At 38.6% G+C, this 25,331-nt stretch overlaps 1 protein-coding gene across 1 annotated transcript in view; it reads left to right on the top strand.

Moving 5' to 3' along the window:
* The first annotated feature begins 1,814 nt into the window (after window positions 1–1,814).
* The window catches only part of FAT4 (FAT atypical cadherin 4), a 116,258-nt gene continuing 92,741 nt past the window's right edge, over window positions 1,815–25,331 (top strand). Inside the window, exon 1 of the mRNA XM_053461405.1 lies at window positions 1,815–7,370. Coding sequence (XP_053317380.1) covers window positions 2,217–7,370 — 5,154 coding nt within the window. The 5' untranslated portion in view covers window positions 1,815–2,216. The remainder of the gene's footprint in view (window positions 7,371–25,331) is intronic.

The following is a 25,331-nucleotide window of genomic DNA, read 5'->3' as shown; positions in this document are numbered from 1 at the left end:
TTTATTTACAAAACTGCAAATTTTAGTAGATGCATGTGGAATGGCGCCTCTAGGCAGAAATGTGCTAAAACCTAGACCAAAAAAATCATTAATGACAGACACACAAAGGAACAATAAGGCAAAAGATAACACAGTGCTACATTTTAATATAAATTTGGCAGCATGGTTCATTGTGTATTACACATTTCTCACAAAACGCAAATCAACCATGGCTCCATAATGATATTTCACAATTTAACTTAGACCTTTTGTAGTACTAGCTATCAGCACTGATTAGTGAATTTGATAGGTAGCAGAACATTTTCCATAAAAAACATGTCCTGGGAGAATGGAAGTAGTTCAGCTGATCAGAAGAACCCTAACATCTGCAATCAGTGTTGGATTTATCCAATTTGCGCTTTAGCACAACTCAACTTTATCTACCATAGCAATGAATGTTTCAGATTGCACTGGCTAGGACTTCACCTTGTTGGTACCATATAAAAATTAAATCATCAACTATAGAAATGAATTCCTATGAGAGACTCGTAGGATCTATTATTTCATTAGATTCTGGGTTTAATTAGTTCCAGATGGCATTTCTAGATTTTCCTTGTTCTAAACGCTTCTGCTTCAGTAGAATTCTTGGGTTACAGCGTCATGTTCACGTCCCACCACTTGAGGGCGCTGTTTAACAACATTTAAAGCTCACAATTTTCATCGAAGCACATATCTATTACCCTCTTTCTTGGGGGAAAATGAGAACATGAGTTTCTGGACTTGTATACTGCTTTAATTATTTGTTACGCATTTAAATAATGTCAATCACACAGAGATAATTCTCAAAGAGATGTAAACATATCAAGCCGCAGCAGTTATATGGTGTGACTTCTATACGATGACATCAAAACTTTTTGTTTATGAGATGTACGTGAAACAAAACACTGTATGTGGCAATACATCAGGTCCATTGTGGTCACGATTTTGCAACAAGCCACTCAAAGTGCTATTACAACTACTATTGTTCTCTGCATGTTGGGAATTGCAGTCTAACAGCAAGTGGACGCCACTAGTTACTGAAAGACAAAGAGCAAAGCAGTGTATAGTCAGCCAGACGTCACAGGGTTAAATCTGAGGAGCTGTGCATTCCCAGACACGCTCCCCTCCATCCCTGTCTGCCCCTTCTTATTTCAGCATAGCGGACACACACACTACCGAGTCTTTGCTCCACCTTGAACGCAAGGAGTTGCCTCCCTTGGCGATCAGATAAAGCAGCGTGGCTGGCCAATCATGGGGAGTAGGGTTAGCCGGGGTAGCCTCTGATGAAGCACAGAGGGGCTGCAACTTCAGTAGCTACTGCCCAATCCTGGGGCCAGAGGGAGGTCTTGGAAGTGACAGGCGTGTGGCTGGGCGGTGCATGGGGGGGATGGAGCTGGAGGGGGGTCTGCGATTGAATGTTGGCTGAAGTGAAGGGAGATCAATGATCGCAGAAAGTTTTTTGTTTGAGCAGAAGGCACCAGGAGATAGTGAGACAGCGCAGGCTTGGAGGACAGGAGATGTCCGGAGCAGCAGACTGGACATTGAATGGTCATCCGTGATCTCCAAAGGACCGCAGTGCTGGGGGTGAAGCTGCCAGAGACCCCCCCACGCACACACTTTGTGGATTACAAAAAAAAGCATCCTTCCCTGAGTACGAAGTTGCAGGAGGGGAGAGGATCCGCTGCTTCTGCTGCTGCTGCGGCTGCTTCTTGGTGCCCCTGCTTCTGAAGCTGGAATGCTGAGAAGTACTTGGCAAGGTGAGGAGGTAGCAGGATCCGGGGCTTGGATGTGGAGTAGGGGGATGCGTGCTGGGGATGCCGGACCGCCCGTACCGTGTATAGAAGTAAGCAGCTTTGAATAACCAGCTAGGAACTGCATCAAGGTACTGGAATCCATGAACTCATCGCTGGCTGGTCCATAGTGCGCGTCTCCGGGTCGCTTTAATCTGCTTGGAAAAGACGCCAATTACATCGATCTGGATTCTGAGCCGTATTACCGACTTTGAACTAGGATCTCGCCACGGGATGCTCTTCTCCATCCAGCTGTTGGATGTACAATCCTCATCACTGGCTCCTTTCAAATGAGGTGTTGCTACCTGGGGGAAAACACTGCAACTGCTGGATATAACTTTTTTGACTCATTAACCCAAGGGGATTAAGTGTGCCTGGTTTTAGATTTTTGAAAGTTTGTGCACATAAATGTGGATTAGAAAAATGAATCTTCTCCCAGTAAGGATTCTAGCCTTACAGATGTTGCCACTGATGGAATTGTTGTTCTTCTCACTTTTGATGTCAGTGCCTGGGACTCTGAGCAGCTCTCAACCCAGACAGGTTTTTCAAGTACTAGAGGAACAGCCACCAGGGACTTATGTGGGTACCATCAACACCAAACCAGGGTTTACCTACCGGCTTAGTGAATCCCACTCCCTGTTTAGTATCAATGCCACTTCAGGTTCTATTCACACCACTGCTGTTATTGACAGGGAACGCCTGACCAATGATGTTATAAACCTGGTGGTTCTATCCAGCCAACCAACCTATCCAACAGAAGTGCGCATAGCTGTGCTGGACATCAACGACAATTCTCCTGTTTTCCCAGAGCCCTCTATTGTAGTGTCCTTCAAAGAGGATACACAAGGTGGGAGACAGGTCATTCTGGACACTGCTACTGACTCAGATGCTGGCACAAATGGGGTAGATCACCGTTCCTACCGCATTGTTTCAGGTAACAAGGATGGTCGATTTAAGCTGGGCATTACAGTCAATCCAAGTGGGGAAGGGGCTTTCTTGCACCTGATGTCCCAGGGGCCCCTGGACAGAGAGACTACTCCATGCTATTACCTGCTCCTAGAAGTAGAGGATAAAGGCTTGCCAAAAAGGATAGGTCAACTACAAGTCAATGTAACAGTGCAGGATATCAATGATAACCCACCAGTTTTCAGCAGTTCTCAGTATCAGGCCAAGGTTGAGGAAGATGCTCCAGTGGGTTCAAGTGTACTAAAACTGGAAGCTATTGACCGTGATGAAGGACTTAATGCTGCAATTAGGTATCAGCTGGCAGAAGGTACTCCCTTTCAAATAGACCCAGAAAGTGGACTGGTAACAATCAGAGAACCACTGGACTATGAAAGCAGACGACAGTATATTCTCAGCATTGAAGCTAAAGATCTGGGTACTCCACCACTGACTGGTCGTGCAGAGGCGCTGGTTCGCCTTATTGATGTTAATGATAATGACCCTGTGGTAAAGTTCCGCTATTTCCCTGCCACTTCCCGGTATGCATCAGTGGATGAGAATGCACAAGTTGGAACAGTGGTGGCTTTGCTTACTGTTACAGACTCAGACTCTCCTGCTGCCAATGGTAATGTCACAGTAGCTATTCTTGGAGGCAATGAACAGCGTCACTTTGAGGTGCAAACTTCCAAGGTTCCCAACCTCAGTCTCATCAAAGTAGCTAGTGCTCTGGACCGAGAGCGCATACCTTCTTACAACCTGACTGTAAGTGTTTCAGACCAAGGTCATCCCAAACCACGATCATCAGTGGCCAGCTTAGTGATATACGTCAATGATATTAATGACCATCCACCAGTTTTTGACCAGCCACATAGTAAGGTAGAGATTAGTGAGGATTTACCTCCTGGCTCATACATATGTGGGATTTCTGCTACAGATGGAGACACGGGCCTAAATGCCAACCTGCGATACTCCATAGTGTCTGGAAACAATTTGGGATGGTTCTCTATTAGTGAGCACAGTGGGCTGGTAACCAGTAGATCTGTGCTGGATCGTGAAACAGCCCCTCAACTGCTTCTCAATATCAGTGCACAGGACCAGGGTCCCCAACCTAAAACCAGTTATGCTACACTTCTTGTAAGCCTATTAGATGTCAATGATCAGAAGCCTACTTTTACTGGTCTGCATGCCAGTGACCAGCACTGGCTATCACTACCAGAAAATTGCCCAGTTGGCAGTGAATTAATCACACTGAAGGCTATTGATGGTGATCTTGGGGACAATGGTACCATTCGTTATTACTTTGATGCTGAAAATCCAAACCAGTGCCAGGCATCCTTTCGTCTTGACCCACTAACTGGCCGTCTCAGTACACGTTCAGAGCTGGACAGGGAGCAGCAGGAAAACTGCACTCTAATAATACAGGCAACTGACCTTGGCACCCCACCCTTGTCTTCCACAGCCAAAGTAGCTGTTACTTTATTGGATGTAAATGACAATAGTCCCATATTTTATCCAGTTCAGTACTTTGCCAACATCCAAGAAAACGAACCCCCTGCAAGCTTTGTGGTTTCTGTTACAGCTGCTGATTCAGATCTGGGCACAAATGGGACCATTAAATACTCTATCAGAGCTGGAGACACCTCCAAATTTCAAGTTCACCCTGAAACAGGTGCAATATCGACAAAAGCAACTCTTGACAGGGAGGAAAAAACTGCTTACCAGTTACAAGTAGTGGCTACAGATGGTGGGGGTCTCCAATCACACAACCATGCCATAGTAACCATTACTGTATTGGACACACAAGATAACCCTCCAGCTTTCACTCAGGAGACTTATCGTTTTGTTATATTTGAAAATGTGGCAGTGGGATACAATGTAGGGTCTGTTTCAGCAACCACCATGGATCTAAACACTAATATCACTTACCTGATCACTACCGGTGACCAGAAAGGAGTGTTCACAATTGACAAGTTTACAGGTCTAATCACCACAGCAGGGGTGGTGGATAGAGAAGAACAGGATTTTTATCATTTAAAAGTGGTAGCTAGTGGTGGGGCAGTTACTGGAGAGACCATTGTTAATATCACTGTCAGAGATTTAAATGACAACTCACCTTATTTTCTGCATGCAGTGGAAAGTGTTAATGTGGTAGAGAACTGGAAGGCTGGTCATGTTATATTCCAAGCCAAGGCTGTAGACCCAGATGAGGGTATCAATGGAAAGGTAGGATATAGCTTGAAACAAAACCCTCAAGCATTGTTCTGTATTGATGAAGTTAGTGGTGCTGTAAGCATAACAGGAGCACTTGATGTCAATGTGGGCTCATACCAAGTAGAGATTATTGCATCTGATATGGGGGTACCGCAGCTTTCTTCTGGTTTCATTTTAACTGTTTCTGTGCATGATGTCAATGATAATCCTCCTGTGTTTGATCAGCTTTCCTATGAGGTAACCCTTCTAGAATCAGAACCAGTAAATTCCAGATTCTTTAAGGTACATGCTTCTGACAAAGATTCAGGGGCAAATGGGGAAATTACATATACAATATTGGATGGGAATCTGGGGGAGGCTTTTGGCATATTCCCAGATGGCCAGCTGTATGTCAAGAGTGAACTCGATAGGGAAGTTAAGGATGTATATGTTTTACTAGTGGCTGCTTCAGACAGAGCAGTGGAGCCCTTGAGGGCAACAGTAAATGTTACAATAATACTGGAGGATGTGAATGATAACAGGCCTTTGTTTAACAGCACCAATTATGTTTTCTATTTCGAAGAGGAATGCCCAGGAGGCTCATTTGTGGGTAAAATATTTGCTGTGGATAAGGACTCTGGGTCTAATGGGGAAATCATGTATGCCTTTGAGACTTTACAACCTGATTTTGAACTGAATACAGTTACAGGGGTCATCACAAGCACTCATCAGTTTGATAGAGAGGCACTTATGAGACAAAGAGGGGCTGCAGCATTTACACTCAAAGTGGTCTCTACGGATTTGGGTTTGCCAAAGCCACTGAAAGATCAAGCCACTGTGCAGATATACATTAAAGATATTAATGATAACCCTCCCAAATTTTCTAAAGATATGTATCAGGCTAGTATATCAGAATTAGCTGCAAACATGACTCAAGTATTAAGAGTCTCCTCTTCTGATGTTGATGAAGGGAGCAATGGTTTGATAAGCTATTCAGTGGTGAAGGGCAATGAGGAGAATCACTTTTCAATTGACTCTACTACAGGTCAAGTAACCTTAATTGGTGTTTTGGACCATGAAGCCACAGCTTCTTACTCTCTAATTATTAAAGCTGTGGATACCGGGAAGATCCCATTGAGTTCAACTTGCACGTTAAGTATTGATGTCCTGGATGAAAATGATAACACACCCTCTTTCCCCAAAGCTCTATTGTTTGTTGATGTTTTAGAGAATATGAGAGTTGGAGAACTGGTGTCCTCTGTCACCGCCACAGACTCTGACTCTGGTGACAATGCTGATGTCCATTATAGCATTACAGGAACCAACAACCATGGGACTTTCAGCATTAGTCCCAATACAGGCAGTATATTTCTTGCAAAGAAGCTGGATTTTGAAACCCAGGCATTGTTCAAACTAAACATCACTGCTAAAGACAATGGCAGACCACCTCGTTCCTCTACTATGTCTGTGGTCATCCAGGTCAGGGACTTCAATGATAACCCACCCAGCTTCCCAGAAGGAGACATCTTTAAATCCATCATGGAGAATGTCCCCATTGGTACATCTATTCTCTCCATTACTGCCAGTGACCCAGATGCTGATATTAATGGACAGCTAACCTATGCTATTATTCATCAAAAACCAAGGGGGAGTCATTTTCTTATTGATGAGGTGAGAGGTACAGTCTTCACCAATGCAGAAATAGACAGAGAATTCTCTAGCTTGTTTGAACTGACTGTGAGAGCTAGTGATCAGGCGGTCCCTGTAGAAACAAGAAAGTATGCCTTCAAAAATGTCACTATCCTAGTTAGTGACCTCAATGACAATGTCCCTATGTTTGTGTCCCAAAATGCATTTGCCGCAGACCCCACCTTGATCATCGGCTCGGTCCTGACAACCCTTACAGCATTTGACCCTGATGAAGGTCCAAACGGGGAGATCGAGTATGAAATAATAAATGGTGACACTGAAACCTTTATTGTGGACAGGTATAGTGGAGACCTGCGAGTGGCTTCTCCTCTGGTGCCATCTCATCTTGTCTACAACCTGATTGTGGCTGCCACCGATCTAGGAACTGAAAGGAAGGCGAGCACAACCGAGTTAACTGTCATTCTCCAGGGAATGGATGGACCAGTGTTCTCTCAGCCTAAGTATATAACTCTTTTGAAAGAAGGGGAGCCCATAGGCACAAATGTGATCTCCATTGAAGCCTCTAGTCCCCGTGGTACAGAGGCTGTGGTGGAATACTTTATTGTGTCCGTGAAGTGTGAAGGCAAGACTGTTGGACGATTGTTCACCATAGGCAGAAGCACAGGTATTATCCAGACTGCAGCAGTGCTTGACCGTGAGAGAGGAGCTCGCCTGTACCTGGTGGATGTCTATGCCATTGAGAAAGAAACCACCTTTCCCAGGACCCAAAGAGCAGAGGTAAGTCCTACCTGACTCTCATTACCTTGCAATGTTTTTTTATATGTATAAGTTCAGTGGTGGGGTTCATATGTGTTTCTAGCTCACTGTTTGAGTTGTGTTCCTGATCTCTGCTTCAGATTGGAACATTTACTTTACTTTTTACATCTTTTACATGCAGGCTTCCACTTACCTGTAAGATCATTTCTCGTGTAATTTTATAGGTAGGTGTGAGATAATAAACAGATTTGTGCTGGACAGCTCAGTAAATGAACCTTTGTTCCTTTTAAGTTTCAAGATTCCTAGTGTATCTAATCTCTGCAGTTACTGTGTTGTCTAAAGGACATGAAACATCTACTTTTTTTTATTCCTTTGTTAAATATTTAGTGTGTTTGAGTTGTTAGAGTGCTACATTTCCAGTTAATATTCTCATTATATTGGTAAAGGGGGGGGGTCGTCTAATAAAGGACAGTGACTGGCTGTGAATAGTGGGAGTTGTAGCTCATCATCGACTGAAAAGCTGTTAATTACCCTTGGTTTGGAGAAGATGTGGAAAAGTTGTTGCTCTCCTGGTCACATAAGAGCACAACTCCTATGACTTACTTCCCTGTGTGGATGGTTGAGGGTGATTGGAGTTGTGGTCGTGCAGCTAACAGCACTGCAAAATAACTGATACTTTTGTAAAATAATAGTAGTAGATGGGCTATATATGTTATTTTATGATATTGTGATAAATGTGCTACTTTTCTGAATTTTTTCTTTCACTGAAATGATAAACTCTCTGTTGTTTAAAGCAGAATAGAGCAAATGTGGAATGTTATAGTTCACCGTGAATTTTGCAGTCTGCTTCAATGTGAGAATAGCAGCTTTCCCTGGGATACACTAAATCATTGGAAAAGTTGTGTGGCCTTTCGAAAAAAACCCCCACCAGATTACCTTCCCTGTAGTTAATGAAAACATTTCTGAATGGCTCTCATTCTGCAGTTGACATGCTTTAGACATGCAGTGCTTCAGTGCTGAAGTATTTTTTTTTTTACCTTTTTTTTCTAAAATTCTCAGATTTCAGCCCAATGTTAAACCTTATGTCAGCCTCAGTAGCCAGTGTAACACTGCTTGCTGGTCCCTCTACAAGCAAATCATGATTCAGGCAGGTTAGCATGCCTTACCTCAAAATGAAAACCAAATGTTTTTCTATTCAAGCATATTAAATCCTGCACCTACAGGCTAAAGTTTATAGCGGCTTCTTTTCTTACATACAATAAAAAAAAAAATGCTGCATTCTCCATTTACAGTAGAATTTATTGTACCACTTTCTAATTTAACAAAGTTTCTTTTTAACTTACTTTTTTAATTTAGTTAAATATTAGTTTATATTCTTAGAAGAAATATATATATATACATATATATACATATATATATATATATATATATATATATGTATATATGTATGTACACAGTGTATATATATATATATATATATATATATATATATATACCATGCTCTTTTGAAACTCATTATGATGCCAGCAGTATAAATTATAGATATAGATTTTTGAATATTCTTTTTAGCTTGCTTTCCACTAAGTGCCCAGTTGGAGAGGTTAAAGAAACAGCCAGTTGAGAATCTATTTTCTATGGAATCTTTGTTTTCTGCAAGCATCATGTTACAAAGTTAGTGTTTTGCTTGAAACATTGTATCTGTTATGTTGAGTGCTTTGTACAATGTTACATTGACTCTACCATTGTACCAGATTGTAAGCTTGTTTGAGCAGAACTCTCCTTACCTTTTGTTTCTGTCCAAAATGGTAAATTATGCTCTGCTTGTCCTATTTTCCCATTGTACAGCGCTATGGAATAGGATGGCACTATAGTAATCAATAAATAATAATACAAGAAGACTCAGGGCTTTTTCATGCAGACTATTTAAAAAATCAATGCTGTTGTAAGTTTTTACAAAGCTATAGAATTAAAGCAGATCTGTCAGTTTTCCCAGATATGAATTCATTTTGCCATTTTATTAACTAAGTAAATTCATGTAATGATTTTATAGATATATACTCATCAGAGACCCAATTTATATGTATGCTGGCTGGGAAAAGCCATCTTCCTATTCACAGGATCCATCAAATTATTCCTCTCCAGTCAGTTGCTTCTCTCCATTTCTTTATTAAGTCTTCCCCTTTGAAGTTGGTTTTGGCTGCCTTTATAAGAGTGGGATGGGGGATCATTAAAAAAAATCAAATTAATTAGGTTTCTTGTTTTGTCACGCTTTGCCACGTCTCATCTTCAATGCTGGGATATAGTCCTTTACATGAAACAAATTATATATATATATATATATATATATATATATATATATATATATATGTACATATATATATACAAAAACATCTACATATATTGTGAAATACAATAAAATGCTGTTATGGTGTGAGTTCCAGGAGAGTCCAATTAACAGATCTCAAACACACAAAGGATTATGTTTATTGGTACCATAATAGATGAAACTATGCTTATGCCATAATAATATGTATAAAGTAATTACCAGCTTGTATGCATGCAACGGTTAATTGTGTGATACTGAGATGTGGTTAATTATGCCAAAAGATGACAAATATGAGAACATGTGAAGTATGATTCTGCATTTATATTCACAGATTTCCTTTTGGTGTGACTAACACATTCCAGAGGTGCAAAATAGTTTACATATTGAGGCAACAATATACAATCTTCTGTTCTGCATCTTTATGCATAACACATTATTTAAGTCATTAGTTACATTTAAAGGGACACTCAAACCATCAAATGCTCTTTAACGCATATCATAGCTGATTGTCACCTTTAAGAAAGGACTTCAAAATGCATTCTGCATTGTGATATACTAGACTATTCCTTTCAGGGAATACTTAAAATATACAAAAATATATAAAAAATGTACAACATACTCTAAAAAAAATTAACACATGAAGGATTCAACTGGCTATCCTTTTGTATTGTACTGCAGGACAGTCTTGGTAAGATATAGTCCAACAATATACATACCGGTAATTTTAATTATAATTAATTTCTAATTGGAGCTGGTGCCTAGGCCTTGACAAATTGGGACCTAACATAAGAACCGCGGACCACTGTGTATTTTACATGTTGTTGGAGACCTGGGATTTCTAGAGCTGTCAGATTGGTTATTTTAAACTGGACACCTATATATTCTGTTTTATTCAGGCAGGTTGTTGACAAATGCTTTCTGCGGTGAATAAAATGAAGACACTGATTTTGGTGCAAAGTTTGAAAGGGAGCTTCATCGATATAGCAGCCAATAGAGTGCTTCTACCGTCTGAACCATTCCATTGTTTGCTCCACAATCACACTGTATACAGAGCCCCAACAGCATTTAATTGAATTAGGTCCTTCTATGAATTAAGCAAAGTAGAATTCATAGGTTTTTAGTTCTAAATGGCTAATCCTACTCACCCCAACCCCCTTTGCTCTGTTACTGCAAATCTCAGCTCTGGCTGAGCGTTATGGTGGTTGCAGTCCACTGTAGCTTAACCGGGTATTAAAAATTGCCATATTATTCTTAATATGCCTTCTCTTGGAAAAGTATTTGTAATCTCATGCTATGTTTTGCAGGATGGTTTCAAACAAATCATTCTTGCCAAACATGCACTAGAAGGCGTTAACCTTCGTGTGCCAGAGTGGAATACAAGTCACTTTAAAGGTTAAAGTAGTCTGTATGTATACTTTTAACTAAATATTTCACTGACCTTATAGCACATTGTATACCAGATGACCCTCCGGTAGGGGAGGAGTTAAAATTTCCTTTTGTAATAAAACAGAAAGCAAGAGGAAACCATGCTCTTCCTGTTTAATTGTTCTATTCTTTTATTGTAACATTTTAGATTGTTCAAATGTTCTTTTTTTTAAGGTACAGTAGTTACGGTTTTTAGTTACTGTCATTGCCAGGGATAGGTAACCTCAACATTTTCTGTTTTCATATACCACAAATCCCAGCACGCCCAGCAAACCAAACTAATAAAGAATGTATTAAAAAAAAAAGATAAAAAAATCTTTAAAAAATTGTTGTATGCCTATATTTTTGTAAAATAGCTTTAAGGAGAAGCCTGTAGAACAGTGGTTGCCAAAAGGTAGTTGTCCAGCTGCTGTGGAACTACAAAACCCCATCATGCTGAGCATGATTATCATGGGAGTTGTGCTTCGAGAGATGCTGGAAAGCTATACACTGAAACCCCCTGCTGTAAAACATGCACAAAGCCAATCCCAAACTTATACCAGTCGCTTAGATTGCTGGAATGCTAGAGAACTCCCTCCCTTAATCCTCATATGCTGAGTCAATACTTCATCTCTAATAATTCAACAATACTGCAATGTAATGAGTTGGGATCCCTTCCTAAGGTTTTTCCCAGATCCAGTGGATGTGAGGTTGCCAGGGGATTGTCATCTGCTCTTATTTTGATGCCCCTGCTTGGTGCTTCACACCATATATTCAGAAATGTAATAAACCTGCTAGACATATTTGAGATGCCATTCCTGATTAATTACAGCCGTACTATGGTGCATACACCGGTTCATTTATTATATTATTAACACGTGTTTTCTTATTACTGCTGCCAGACAACATGTAGACAGTAAGAGGCAATTGTTAATGTATATCACATAAGTTGTACTAAGTTCGGAACAGTGCTTTTAAATTAAGTACTAGATGACCCTGTATATAAAATAGGCTGGCTTTACAGCAGAGGTCAGAGGGGATAGCGTCACAACAGGCAAAGCAGTGACCGATGTCGGCCACACCATGGAAGGGCACGTGGGCTTTGGATTTGATGTCATAAGTTGTATTTTCATTCATTACTATGTAGGAGAAGTCATCCTGATCTAACACTGGGCTTTAACTGGGGATGCTTATAGAAAATCTACATTGTAGGCTTATATTACACTTTCTACACTTCTCTAACCCTCACTAGGTTAATGTTGCCAATCCGGTCACCCTGTCTCAAACATAATCATTTTTAATATGAGCATAGAGGGTGGCCATAAATCACCTTTATATTATTATAATTAAATGGAGCCTATATCATACCATGCAGGCCCAGTGGGCCAGTGGCCAATACTTAATAATTATGCTGCTCCAGTGGCAGATCAGGATCTGCAGCGTGCGGCCGCCGGCTGTATTTTTCTGAATACAAGAACATGCTGTGAGACTGGTTAACCACGTCAGTTCTAGATAATTGTGTGATATATTCAAAGGGTTAATCTCAACAACGTTGTAAGGCATGGGAAAGAAGCATGCATAATATGTACATTTGGGCCTAGATGAGAGTTGTGTTATACTTGCTGCCTGGTTGACACAGTAGGAATGCTTAAGCTACTTATCTGAACATGGATATTGAAAGGAGCTGGCTACTTGCAGCTTCCCAGTTCTCAGGGATTCCCTAATCCTGTAACCTCACTACAAGGCACTATCTTAACCTGGGAAAGGAAGTGCAAGTCAGAGCTATCTGAAGGCAACCGTCTCTGCCGTTTGAAGGCTTGTTAGCAGGCTGGACATTAAGGGTGAATGCATCAATCCATAGCGCTGAGTGGAGAGAACAATAAGAGACGCTTTTATCAGTAGCAGCCATCTGTGTTCCTTTAGTCCGATTTTGGAAATATACAGAACTTCTCACAGCATGATTTTACAGTGTTTGATATTTTTTTTTTAGCTCAAAATATTTTTGGATCATTTAGAAATATTACAGCAACTTAAGTACATTTTGGCATTAGTTTTAAAGGAACATTCGAACTAACTATGCCTTATTCAGGGCTTGTCTGCCACCTCTTTGTTTAGGAACTGGAAAGTTGACCTGGATAGTGCATCTAATACTGCTGGGAGAGGCAAGAAAGTATGATTTGATCTATAAAACATATATATATATATATATATATATATATAATTTCATTTGAACTGCAAATAATGCAGGGCCAGCTCAGCCCTTCCTGCAGGCGGTGCTGGCGAGCATTAGCCCTGCTTAATGTATATAGCGAAGTCAGGATGTGGACGCTTCAGCTCTTATTTTACAAACATGGATCATAATCATATAAAATGGACCATTTTCAAAACAAATTATTTTTGTAACCATCTACCAGAAGCCTATTTACTATAGAGGGTATGCATTAACCATATTGTATACCGTAGCATAACAGAAGCTCGCAAGTCACCCTGCTTGATGCATAATCAAAAAATTAAGGAATGTGTCACCTCACAAGGGCTTCCATACAAATCCCATTTTCATGAATTAACCATTTTTCTCTTTCAGTGTGGCAGAATAAATGAAGGAGTTAATGTATTGCCATTTTGTAAATAATAATTTAAATAACGATAGCATATGATGCTTACTTGTTTATAATCAGTTGAGTGCAGAAAGGGTTAATGCATCCACTAAATTCTATAGGCAAAAAGAATACATAAGAAGTATCATATTTTCTTGTGATTTTAATTGCAGAGTGAATGAAATATATATTTGGGTTTTAAAAAGTTGGATTCCAGTCACTAGACAATGTCTTTTATTCCCCTAATTTCTCAAAAACCTGAATGGTGACTATTCATCCGTGCGATGGGGAGAGAATACAGAAGTGCAAGGCAGGGCAATAAATTCTTATGTAGGTCTAAACAGCCATAAATTATTTCCTGTAATTTAGCACTAGTTGACGCCAATTTCTAACCACCCGCTGTGGTGAAAAATCTGTGTTTTCTTCTGGTTTTGCTACCGAGCCAGTAATTTAGTAAATGAGGTAAACAAAAACTGCTTAAAACACAAAATACAACTGATTCATGTCTGGATTTGCTTTTTTGTCTGGGACTATTATGACCTGGCTAGGGGTTCGGTCAGTTTAATAATAGTTAGGTAAAATAAATGAGGTATGTTAAAAATAAATAAAGTTTAGCATGGAAAAACATTGAGGGGCCACATAGAGACAGCGTTTCTCCAAAGTAATAAACCAGAAATGGACAGCTTGCATTTGGGAAATTCACCACTTTTGAAGGCCGTTTTAATATAAGTAGAACTTTAGATCAGACTTTGCATGTTAGCACCCCTTGCCAATTTCACCATCCATCGCAGCATTCTGGTGTATTTACCTTTGGCTCTGCTGAGTGGAAATGGGCCAAAGATTGGATCAAAGATCTCCCTTGTAACTGGCCCATTGTTCCAGGGGGCACCATGGGTCATGATCTCTCAAATGGGTGACCTGGCTCCTGGTTTTGTAGAAGTGGAACTGCTGACTCCCTGCACCTGGTGAACTAGGCCTAGCGACATCCCTGTGCGCCCTGTGAAACATAAGTTGCGGCCTTAGCTCTACCTTAAAAAGGAATTGGAGCTCCCATCCAAAGTTGGTCTTGTACTTGTTGCTCCTCTGCTCCATCAGCTATTACAGCTAAGAATTATTCCTGAGTTATTTGTAGAATATATAACAAATAAATTAGTGTTTTTTGTCAATGAAGATAAAAAAGTGTGGCTAATGTACCCCTAAAATCTGGGTCAGACTGCTCTGAATTGTATGAATATATGTACTAGCATTGGTAAATACTATGGCAAGGGATATGTGCAAATTTGCCCGGTGTGCACCATTATTTAACAAAAAAGCACTTTTAAGAATAGATGTTTTTGTTGTGGAATCCCTAAATATAAAGACGAATACAGCTGCACTTATTTCATGTGCCACAAGAGGCAGCAGGGTCCATATGTACCTTTTCCCCTATGGATTGCGAAAGTGGCAGTTATGGTTTATTCTTTACAATTTTATTGTTATATATTGTGTAAAAACATGGATTGCGCTTCATTCATTTTTCCCTAACTGGACTTTCCGATCTTTAGAAAGCCGAATGCTTAGTGTGACTAAACCTTCTCAGGGAAGAAATTGTACAGCGTTTGTTATTTTTTGTCTGATATATGACACCGGCTCTTTAATCACATTTTTTTAATTATCATTTGCCATAATTTATTATTTGTTCTGTCGGGTCAGTAAAAAGAAGCCTGCTAAAAATATCAGAAAGGGCACGAGCCAAATAGTGTTCATCTACCGTATTCGTTTTCAGCTGATTTCTTCCAGTACTGGGGATATTTAGTTACCGTACCAAAAGCCAGGGAATATAATCTTGCAAGGTAGTCCCTTGCTATAGATATATTACGTACATTACATTGTTCTTTTATATTGATACTTAGTCTAATGTTTCCACCAAATAGTTTTAAGAGTTTTTTTTTATGTTGGTTAAATTAATGCTTCAAGAAAAGTCTGTGTCCTTTTCCAACTAACTTCTTTGATAGTGATTATTACCATATTTTTTGAAGATTTCAGTACAAAAAATAATTCCTCTAAATATGAAGAAGAGCTTCATAGCTGAGCGCTTTCGGTTTTAAAATAAGAAATTCCTTATCTGATATACATTTTTTTAGTTTATTTTGTCTTCTCTATTCATCTATACTTTGTTAGTATGAATTAATAGTGTCAGATGACATCTTTCTTGGTTCCACTAATAGAGTTTGTTGAAAAGTACCACAACTATATTGAAAAATTCTTTGCAATTTCTTGGATACAAAATAATTTATTTTCATTTTTAACATGACATTCTTATGACCTTCTGAAACAAAAACAGGTTCAATCGTAAAAAAAAAAACTGCAGACAAAACCTGAAATGATTCACTTTTAATTATGTGGATTCCAGCATTCTTTATGACCCAAGTAATGGAGAATGCATAGAACTTAGAAGCAACACAATTGGTGTCAGATAAAGACCAGGTGCAAGTGGTTTTCTACACCACTTATTGGAAAGATTTGCGTGTAATTTGGAGATTGGTTGCGCTCTATTAACCTGAGAGTCAACTTTTGAAATTGCTATTGGTTCATGTTAAAGAGAACTGTTTTGTATTTTTCACACCCCTAGTGCCAGAAATGAAGGCACCTGGCACACAAAAAATGACAATTATAATTCTTTATTATATAGAGCTTTGTTATAAAAATGGCACTACCCCACTTAAGAATGAATCCACAATAGAGATCACTAATTCATACGCCTATGGAATGCCCATGATGTACATTGTAAGTACATATCCATTCATGTTACTAAAAACATCCACAAAATTATGTGACCGAAATATTTGCTACACATTTGGACCATTAGTGTTGAAATGATTTAAATATGTAAAAAATATTTAACTTTTGAACTCACACCAAAGAATCATATTTATTTTTTTAATTTAAACTGAAGTTTTATTTTCTTATCATTATCATCCTTAGTTTTTTTAAATTTCTCATAATATTATCATTCACTCAGTTAAAACCCTTATTTATTTTATGGCTGGTGGAACCATTTTGCATTGGCTTCATCCAAGTAGCAGTTGCCTAGTGTGTAAATGGTAGACCAGAGAGTTTCTAAGGCAAATGGTCTAAAAAGCCATCTAGTGGAAGAACGAGGCTGAGGTTTGTGGTTTCAGTTTACTTTGTATTATAGTATGTAATAATATCCACTCTGACTATTGTGAGAGCAGAAAGAAGTAAACGGAAAGCTCTATTTCGAGCTTCAAGTATCTTGAGTACATCAGTGTTTTAAAATGTTGTTAATCACATAGTTAAATGAGTCTCTACCACCATAAGGGAGAGAGGGTTCAATACCATCTATCATTCAACAGTATTGTTTTTTTTCTTTGATTTCTGATACTCAACTCGGCCTTATGAGATGCAGGGACAGGCAAGGAGAGGGAGAAGAGCTACCTATATTTTTGGCTACTAAGACCGGACATTGACATTAACATAAACTCATTTTAATTTCACAATAGTTCCTTCTTATTGTTTAAATTAACAAGATATCCAACTGCAATTTCCTCCAATAAGATGGTCTACTATGCATTGTCCTTTTCCCCTAGGTTTCCAGTGTTTTACATCTGGTAAATGTCACACTTATTGTTTTTTTTGGTGGGTTGAAAAGAGAGTTCAAACCTCTGTAACATAAAATACATAGTTTTGAGCATTTGTTTATATTCTTCAATTGATGTAATTTTGCACATTTTCTGAAGACTAAAGGGAGTTATGACTACATTTGTTCACTGGTGATAATATATTGTAGCTGTGCAAATCACAATGATGTCATACTACCTATTATGGGAGTAGCTGGAAAACATCAAAACCCCCACAGAGAAATCTCCTCATATAAACACAAAAGGAGTGGTATACTTCTGTTCTTGTAGCAAGATTTATTTGCATTATGTATATGGTGAGAGGCAGAGTATAGCAATTTGACATTTTTTATTTAACAAAAAAACATTAGGATTGAATTTTCTGCTTTTTTAAGTTGGAAAAAATAGTAAATCTGATAATTGAAGTCATTTTTGCTCCTAGATCCCCCCCCCATGCAACTGCATGCAGTGTTACTCAATTAATTTTGCAAAAACTGCGATGACTCTTTTGAAATAATGCACTCCACTGCACTAGGATCACTTGCTCAATTAATGTCAGTATTTCATAAAGCGATTATCAGCACCTTCCTAAGTGGACATCTTTGGGCAATTAATTTAGTTGTACTTTTGCTGTTACGAATGCCAGCAATGTACAATGAAGTTTTGTTATATTGTTACAACACATTGTAAAAGTTTCCTAAAATTATTACTTTTGCAACACCTTCTAAGCTTCAAAACTTGCATATTATAGATTTAGTGTAGACTTTTTTTTTTTGCATGAAAACTGGAAATACACATGATATATATAATTTTTCTTATGGCATAATAATGTCTCCTGGGCACAGTGTTCTATAGATCTGCTCTATTAAAGCTATAATTGTCACCTTCTTTATGGCTGCTACCAGGCAGCTACATCTATTATACAGTCCAAAGTGGCCAATATAGTGTGTAAAATATGGCTCATTGTATTACAGGGCAGTGCTTTATGTACAATTAGTTTTTATTCTAAAATAGCCCTAATTAGTCACATTAAAGCCATGTGCAAAGAATAGTCATGAATGTAAAGATTTATATTAGATCAGCTTTCCAGTTCTTTTCCAGGATACCTCAGCCCATAATTTACTCTTGTCAAAATTCTTAACCAAGTAATAGTTGTGGGAATGGATATCAAAGATGTTGGAATGAGTTAGTACTCAGTCCTTTGATATTGTCTAAGATGCTATAAAAGAACTTTTTTTTTAGGCAGGCTTAAATTTTGCATTATTTTTTTTTTCTGAACGTAGACAAATGACATTAGCAGATATCTGATAAGTGTGTAGATCTGCTACTAGGTGTTATACTGCATAAGCATCGGGTAATTGGGCAAAATGAGGTGTAGAGAGAGCTGTAGCAGGGGGCAAATAACACAGCTTGCATGATAAGTAAGCAGAGCAAGTGTTTATAGAATTTGCCGGCAGATAAGAACCATTTAGCCCATCATCTAGACTGACCATGATGTAAAGACTCAAACATCAATCAGTCCTTAGTGTTGTCTTACTGGGTAAAGTTTAAGCTGAATGTGATCTAACAGAACACTAGTGGCCTAGAGTGCCACCCTTTCCTGGTAATTCTGATGATGACATCATTAGGTGATTTCACTTGGGTGGGATTTAGATAGAAAAAAGTACAAGATGAGCATAATGTGGATACAATGACCAGTCAGGTGGTGGGGGGGACAGTCAGGGCCGGCCCAAGGCAAAATGCCGCCTGGGGCGAATTTTAAAATGCAGCCCCCCCCTTATCTACCCTTCTTCTCCCTCCGCCCCCCCATTATCTACCCTCCCCCCTCCCTTGTACTTACCATTCAGCAGTCCTGCGACGAGTCTCCCTGTTCGGTCTCGGTGCCGGCTTGTAATGCTGAGCGCCGGAAATCTTCCGGCACTCAGCATTACAAGCCGGCACTGAGACCGAACAGGGAGACTCGCCGCAGAGGAGAGAGAGAGGGGCGCCGAGCGGGAACTGACCACTCGGCGCCCCTTTCTCTCTCTTTCGCTTAAAAAAAAAAAAAAAAAGGGCTTGGGGTGGTGAAGTGCCGCCTGGAGCGGTTGCCCCACTCGGCTCCATTGTCGGGCCAGCCCTGGGGACAGTACAGAGAATCCCCAGGTGTGAACAGGACATGGCTTGCTTTGAACCAAAAATATTACAGTATGAACTTGAATTCTTTGCAATTACAGACTTCTTATATCTTGAAAGTTTGTATTTTTAATGGCTTCTACTAGTGACTTCTGTGCATAATTATAAATTATATATACAGCATATGCATCCATATAATAATATATCGGTTATGTTTGCACACGGAGACTATGAGATGCATTTGTTTATCAGCAGCATGTAGTTAGTCCAAACAGGTCATCCAGCTGGTAAGCTTTATCCTAGTGTCTTCCTTCCTTGACAGTAAAGGTAATGCAGGCAGACAGTAATGATGCATTGTGTGTGGCTCCAGCGAGACAGTGCACTGTTTCCTATCATAGTTCACATGATTATGATGACGCTGACACTGGATCCTCATCAGACACAACATTCTACAGGTCCACAGATATCAAGTAAATTGAGTGTATGGTTGCCTTTCAGTTATTGCTGGTGTGTAGTCCTTTCTTTTTGGCTCAAGGTCTCTGCTGTCCCCTATCCCCAAGCCTCAGCGGTGAACCATTGTGTCTTCTGCACATAAGGACATTTTTATGGCATTACAGGAAGGGAAATTTAGGAGAACAAGTCCAGGCCGTTTAAGCAGAATCGTGTGTGGCCATGTATGTGCACGTTGAACACTATGAAACAAACTCGGGAAAAGCATCGCAATGATCACGCCTCCTGTTGGTTAAAATTTCTTTCAGAAACTGCCGAGTTTGGCTTATAAAGAAAATATTAGAATATTCAATAAACGTTTGATGCTAAGCACAAATGACAAGTAGAATCACTGAAACCCTTGGGTTAGATAGATAGCCACATGATCCAGTGTTATTTGAGTAAAGGCATGTTTTTACAATAAACAAACTCAGTTATGAGTTCTGATCAAAATCTGTGTCTTTTGTGATTGTAGCCAAACCAGAAAGGAATCTGTACGGTCACACACGTCCCAAGAAGAAGATATAACAATCCCCCCCTCTTTACAATTTAATTTCTTAATATAACATCCATAAAGAGACAATGTTGGGAAAGTATCCGTTTCTTTCATAAACAATTTGTTTCTTTGTGAAATATAAGAATTAGTCAAAGTATCATTTTCTCAAGGAAGGGCTAAATGATTAGGAAAATATTTCCTGTATATTCTGCTTTGTTAAGATATTTAATCATGCCCTTTATATAAGCAGAGACATGAGTTATAACTAGTTTCAAAGGGGTGGGATTCAGATCGGCTTGTTTAACAGTACAAGTTTAAATAACAAAGAGATATATTAAAAAGTAAGAAATCAGATTTATTTATTTTTTTTTGTCTTGAATTTGCAACTTGATAAAGTTAAGAAAGCCGCTGTGGATTTGTTATTTTGTCTTGAAAATGAGCATTGGGATGTGTCCGATAAGCCGTGATTTTATAGCGAGTATTTCAGCCCCCTGACATAACTGTGCATTATAAAAGGCCAACACAATAAGCTTCTTCTGGAATAAGGACTGGGTCTGGGATCTGCTTAATACATAGTTATGTTCCATGTACTTGAGAACTTGTTATAATTCTATGATATTGTAATCAGAACTTTGTAACAGCCCCATGGCATGGATTTTCCGCTTGCTGGACGTTGCAGTGGAAGTGAAAGCTTAGATTCATTTATTTGTGGTTTTCATCCAGAATAGCCATAGTTACAATTCTGTTAAAACAAGAACCTTCTCAATCACTGCAGCCTTGTCATAAACCTGTGTAATTTCTCTGAACTACATATTACTCTGTTCTTCCTTGCATGGCTTACAGAACTCTTAGTGACATGCCTTATAACACTATATAATGACTTGGCCTTTAAAATAGTCTTTCCAATTCTATTTTATTTCTCCAGGGGTAAGAGTGTACTGCGGTATATATATTTTTTTTTAGCTTGACACGTTTACATTAAGTGTTTGCCACTAGAGGCACCTTGAACTAGTAGATACCTGGAAATGGAGTGATATTTGAAGTGCTCGACTAGACACAATTGTGGTACTTAGTTCTAGAATGTTGATAAACACCGGGATGGAGCATTATCTCTGAGTGATATATTGTGCAGCATTGTGTACAGACACATGCTACAGTATGGCTCTCATTTTCAAATGCATATTTTTGGTTAATTTGGCAGCAAGCGGTTGCTTAGCAGTATAATTGTCTCGACAGCCTGAAATGAGCCAGTATTTTACATAGTAAGAATGTCTTTCAAAGGCTTTTGTAGCGTTCACTTGCAAAGCTATTGAATGGAGCTGCAGCAACCCTCATAGCCTGTCACAATGGAAGCCCAACACTGAAGCGAAAGGAAATGAATGAAAGAATCGCAGGCTGTACATTCTTTCCTTGTGATCACTAAAGACTTTGATTAATGAGGACAGTTAGCATGTCTGTTTTCGGATAGAAAAAAGGTTAATTATCGACTAAATATTCCTTTGGCCTGCCCAATCAGGCACTCTAAGAACACGAATGGCATTATAATGCGGATGAATTAGAAATATTATACTCCAGCGCTGTACAGTAGCTATTTAACTCTTTACGGGACAAAATCATATCAAGCTCTGTTGCTGTTGCTTTCTGATCTTAGCTGGAATTCCGATTATTAAGGTAATAATATGTAAGAAACCAACTTCTATTAGAAATCCTTAGATCTGATATGCTTTACTACACATCTGTAGGCAACTTTACAGCCTTTTGATTGCTGTTTCTGTAACTTTGTAAGTAATTTAAGTCAAAGCTAAATAGCAACACATTAATGTAGATGTGCATTTAGAGCAGTTTACTGTGAGACACTCATACATCCAAACAGTTTGAACTCCTAGTCAAGAGGACATCAGGGCTAAAAGAGAAGGATTTGGTTCTTTAAGGTATACTGCATGCCCAAAATGCTGTCACTTTGAAGGTCATAACTAGCGATAGTATACCTTTAATCATATAATCATGATACTTATTCTAGGCTGTAATAGTTTAAGAACTGACGTGTATGTTGATTAAGAAGGATTAGAATGATAAAAATAGTGTGCTGTAACTCTTTAATGGAGCAGATTATATCAGTCATATCTGGTTTTATGGGCAGTTACATTGTAAATCTTGACTTTGTCTATGTTCGTTTCTCAGGTTGGGTCTTCAAGTAGTCCCAGTAGCGCATGTTTTCAGGGTCTTTCTTCAGATCGGCCAAGGTGGACCAGTTAGCTTCTGCTTTTCAGACATGTGCTAGCTAAAGCACTAACTGTGCTCACAGTTGCCTTTGTATAATGAATAATTCACTCAGCGAGACTTTATGGTTTAACTATGCATTATGCAGGGACAACTTAGGTCTTGTTGCAGGAGATGCTCACATATATTGAAGTCAGATTGTGGAAACTGTAACTTTTCTGCACACTCTTGCTTCAGCCATTGGGAAGCAGTTAGCTTTACAATCCAAACATGGTTTACTGTTTTAAATCTTATGGTTGTACAAACGTGGATGAAACACATACAAATATTTAAAGCAACTTCAACAGAATGTTACATTGTAAACAGTATATGCATATATTTGTAAATGTTGCCCTTGCTATGAAAAGTTGGTCACGTTCTCCGTCTGCTTTGCACAAGCAAATAGTAAAATGATAAAAGCGCACGAAAAAGTAAATCATTTGCATGCGCTAAATACAACATATCACTTGCCATAAAAAATGAATACTTGGCTTTGTCAGATATACCTGCTGTGCGAAATAAAACCCAGCAGAGCATTTGACTGGCACTGCACAGTCTCTGCATGTTACCATTATGGGTCTGACAAGGCACATGTGGAATGTTCATGGGTGATTATATGAAGTTTATTGTGCTTTTGCCAAAGTGGAAAACTGCTCTGATGTACAGACAATTGCAACAAAATTAGCACAAGCAAATGGACTAAGAGAAGGTTCCATTTTTGTGTAACCTTTTGTTTAAATTTGTTTAAAGTACAATAAATGTATTATCACATCTATTATTCTATTATATATATATATATATATATAATGTATATTATATATGTATCATTATATATATATATATATATATATATATATATATATAATATATTTTCACAAATCATGTATTATGATGGACACCCTTGCATTGATAAAAATGTGGAGTAACTTTTCTAAAAGCAATCTCTAAGTCTTTTGGTGCATTGCTCCAGTTTTAATTAGATTATGGTAAGGATCAGTTGTATTGTTGGAGGAGGTTAGACCTGAGTTTTTGTTTTTTTCCCAAGTAAGAAATCTCTGTGGTTTTCCTTAGCGCACCCAAACCACATGATTTCCAGAACCAAATTTCCAAAATTACACAAATTACATGTCTGTGTTAAATGCTTGGTATATTTTAAATGATGACACCTTGGGGTTTGCGTGAATGTGAATGATAAAAAAATGATTCACAAGTTTGTGTTATCCTTTTTTGTTGCATAACATAGTAATTTGTGAAGTAGTTTTACTTAATAAGGGCTTTAAAGGATCACTCAGTAACGTTAAAGCAAATAGAACATGGAAAAAAATAATCAAACTGGAACTGGTGACAATTTGCTTCCCTGATCCCTAAAAATAACTGCATAACTGTCCCTTTAAATACAAGAAAGTAATCTCCCTAAAATAGATTATTTAAGAATTTAAAGTATCAGATGCAAAGTCTTCCGTTGTCTTCAGTGCTTTGCGCTAGAGACTTCTAGGACTTATCTGGCTCCATCTAATGGAAAAAGTCTCCCAATTTGAAAAATGTCCAAGTTGTCTTATTTTAATTTCCTACTGAAATCTATGCATTCTAAGTATGCCATTAATTGTTCTACCAGATTTCGAGTTCTCCAAGAATATGAATTCCTAAGTCCTGAAGGAGTTATCGGAGCTATCATAGCCCGTTTCATTTCTGCCGAATTTGCTGTATCTTTCTGTTGCTTGATATTTCTATAATTATGCTTAACATTTTTTTTTTGTTGTTATCAAATTTTAACCAGTTTTTGACATTATTTAATTTTCTACCCCTAAAATTCTATGTATGATTGCTGTAGTCAGTCCACTTATTTGAACCAAGTCAACGTTGAGGTACATTTGTCATAATTATTGCAGTTCATTAAACAGATAATTTGTGGAACTGTTAAATGATGACATGAAAAATACATAGCTCCTATGAATGAACTATGTTCTTCCAAAAGGTATATATCAATGTTATTAAATATTTTTAGTAGCGTTTCACAAAGTTATTGAAATTCCCCCTTGAGACGTATTAAAGGGACGGTTTAGTGCCCTCCAAAAAGATGAATGAATATTAAAGTGCTTTGTAAGTTATTTGATATTAAATTTTTTACTTAGAAGAAGAAAAAAAAATAAAACCTTGGTAAAACTTTTCAACGTAATGTCCCATCTGCTCTTTGTGTTTTGTACCGGTTTTGGCTGCTCCAAGCAGCCAACTATCGGAAGGGAAACCGTCCTATTGAAATAAATAGAAGCGCTTTATGCACACGTGCGCGGGGGTCTCATTAGACCTCTTGGAACTCTAGCATGAGCCAGTGCTGGAGGTATCTGGTGGTGAGTATCCCATGCATTGCTGAGCAGCAGATGCATTCAATCCAATGTATCTCCTGCAAGGCAAGGAGCTATGGGCAAGGGAAAAAGCAAATGTATCAAAAGGATTCCGAGGAATCCTTCTACGCACATGCAAAAAAAAGCAGTTGTCTAAAAGTGCATTCAATAGATATGACGGCTGAAGTGTACCCTCAAACATTAAAATGTCATATAACTCCTCGTAAAATTTATACTGAAACTAGCTTAGTGAATCAGAAGACCAACTGGTTTCCTAGAAATAGTTTGCCCATTTGACAGCTCATTAAATGTCCTAGCATCACCAATCCCATGAACC

Source organism: Spea bombifrons, chromosome 1 (genome assembly GCF_027358695.1).
Source record: "Spea bombifrons isolate aSpeBom1 chromosome 1, aSpeBom1.2.pri, whole genome shotgun sequence".
Classification (NCBI taxonomy): Eukaryota; Metazoa; Chordata; class Amphibia; order Anura; family Pelobatidae; genus Spea; species Spea bombifrons.
The sequence above is the reverse complement of the archived record's forward strand: the minus strand, read 5'-3'. Positions and strand labels throughout refer to the sequence as shown.